The 1,770-nt window shown below is 40.5% G+C and overlaps 1 protein-coding gene across 1 annotated transcript; it reads right to left on the bottom strand.

The window, feature by feature from the left end:
• Nucleotides 1-592: 592 nt before the first annotated feature.
• On the bottom strand, nt 593-1,540 carry LOC101713120 (olfactory receptor 7G2). The gene has a single exon (XM_004870706.3). The coding sequence runs from the start codon at nt 1,538-1,540 to the stop codon at nt 593-595; it is 948 nt and encodes a 315-aa protein (XP_004870763.1).
• Nucleotides 1,541-1,770: the final 230 nt, after the last annotated feature.

The raw sequence follows: 1,770 nt of genomic DNA, 5'->3' as shown, positions 1-1,770 counted from the left end.
GTCCACTTGCTGGGAAAATCTCAGTAATTACTGAAATATGTATGAAAGCTCAGATCATTAGCTTCATGTCAGGTAAAACTCAGAAACTTTGACTCCAACCACGGAATCATACAAAACCACTCAGAAGCTCATCTCCAGATATCAGCACAGACTCTCTCATACTTATCCCTGTTCCATCCACTACTCCAGCATTGCATTTTTTGAAATGAACCTAAAAATAATTGCTTAGGGGCAGGGATTTAGCTCAGTGGTTCTGCCACCTGCTTCACAAGCCCAAGGTGTCCAGTTCGATTCCTGGTAGCAAAATAAATAAATAAATAAAATGTTCATAAAAATAATTCCTTAAATTTAAACCTTAATTCATGTTTTTTTCCAAGCAGTTAGAGCCACACGATAGAGTTTAGATGTGTAAATCATTTGCCAAATATCACACAGTTGGATGAATCTAAAAGCAGCTTAAATTACAAGTTAAAATGATCTTAGGCATCATATTATCCAGAAATCCTGAAAGACCTTGGTACATAAGAGTCAGATTGTCTGTCTTATGTTCATTCTTGTCACTCTATCACATTCTAGAATTCCAAACTCAAAGCTACTGACACAAGAATATAAAAGGCTTCCCAGTAATAAGATGCCTTAGAGCTGTCTTCATTTCTGTGTTCCTCAAACTGTAGATAAAGGGGTTCATCATTTGAGGGATCACAACATACATCACTGAAGCCACTGCATTCTTACTGGAAGAGTCAGTAACAGCGGAACTCAAGTACACACCAAAACCTGCCCCATAGAAGAAGGAAACAACAGAGAGGTGAGACCCACAGGTAGAAAAAGCTTTATACCTTCCAGCCACTGAGGGTATTCTGAAAACCGAGGAGATGATTTTAGTATAAGAGAAAATAACCCCAGCAACAGGAACACCAAAGAATATGTTTGCTGCTGAATATATCAAAAGGGTATTTATAAAGATATCAGAGCAGGCAAGCTTGAAGATCTGAGCAAGTTCACAGAAGAAATGAGGGATTTCCACGTTTGTGCAGAAGGACAGCTGCAGTGCCATCAGAGTGTGGAGCAGGGCATGCAGAGTGCTAATGAGCAGGGAGAAAAGAACCAGCAGGACACAGACGTCAGGGGTCAGGATGACCTGGTACCTTAGGGGCTGACAAATGGCCACAAAGCTGTCATAGGCCATCACTCCAAGAAGACAACTTTCTAAACCAGTAAAAGTCAAGACAAAGGTGCTTTGAGTGAGGCAACCTCTGTAGGTGATGCTCTGATCCTGTGCGTGGATGTTCACCAGCATCTTTGGAATCGTGGTGATGTTTAAACAGATGTCATTAAGGGACAGACTCGAGAGAAAGAAGTACATGGGGATGTGGAGGTGAGAGTCAGAGCTGATGGCCAGGATGATGAGCAGATTTCCCAGCATGGTGATCAGGGACATGAACAGAAACAGGCAGAAGATGAGGGGCTGCAGTTCTGAGTCATCTGTCAGTCCTAGGAGAAGAAATTCTGAGACTGCTGTTTGGTTTTTGAATTCCATATTTTTGCTGAAACTTTGGAAAAGAATACATGACAATAAAATGAAACAAGTATTTTGTGGATGAGCTCCAGTATTGTTTGAGGGTGACATTAAGCAAAATTCTGAGTTTTACCCTGGATTTGTGTTATACATAATCTGGGAATGAGGAGCTGGATTCTATGTTAAGCATATGCTATGAGTGAATTGATACTTAGAAAATAGATGTGAGTCATATTGTAAACCAATGTGAA

Source organism: Heterocephalus glaber, unplaced genomic scaffold (genome assembly GCF_053883595.1).
Source record: "Heterocephalus glaber isolate CG9 unplaced genomic scaffold, H.glaber_assembly_v1.0 deba00001532, whole genome shotgun sequence".
Lineage (NCBI taxonomy): Eukaryota > Metazoa > Chordata > Mammalia > Rodentia > Bathyergidae > Heterocephalus > Heterocephalus glaber.
Note: the sequence above shows the minus strand (reverse complement) of the source record. Positions and strands in the feature narration are given on the sequence as shown.

What these genes read in the sequence shown, in the direction of transcription:
- LOC101713120 (XM_004870706.3), bottom strand. Translation starts at nt 1,540, where the DNA reads ATGGAATTCAAAAACCAAACAGCAGTCTCAGAATTTCTTCTCCTAGGA.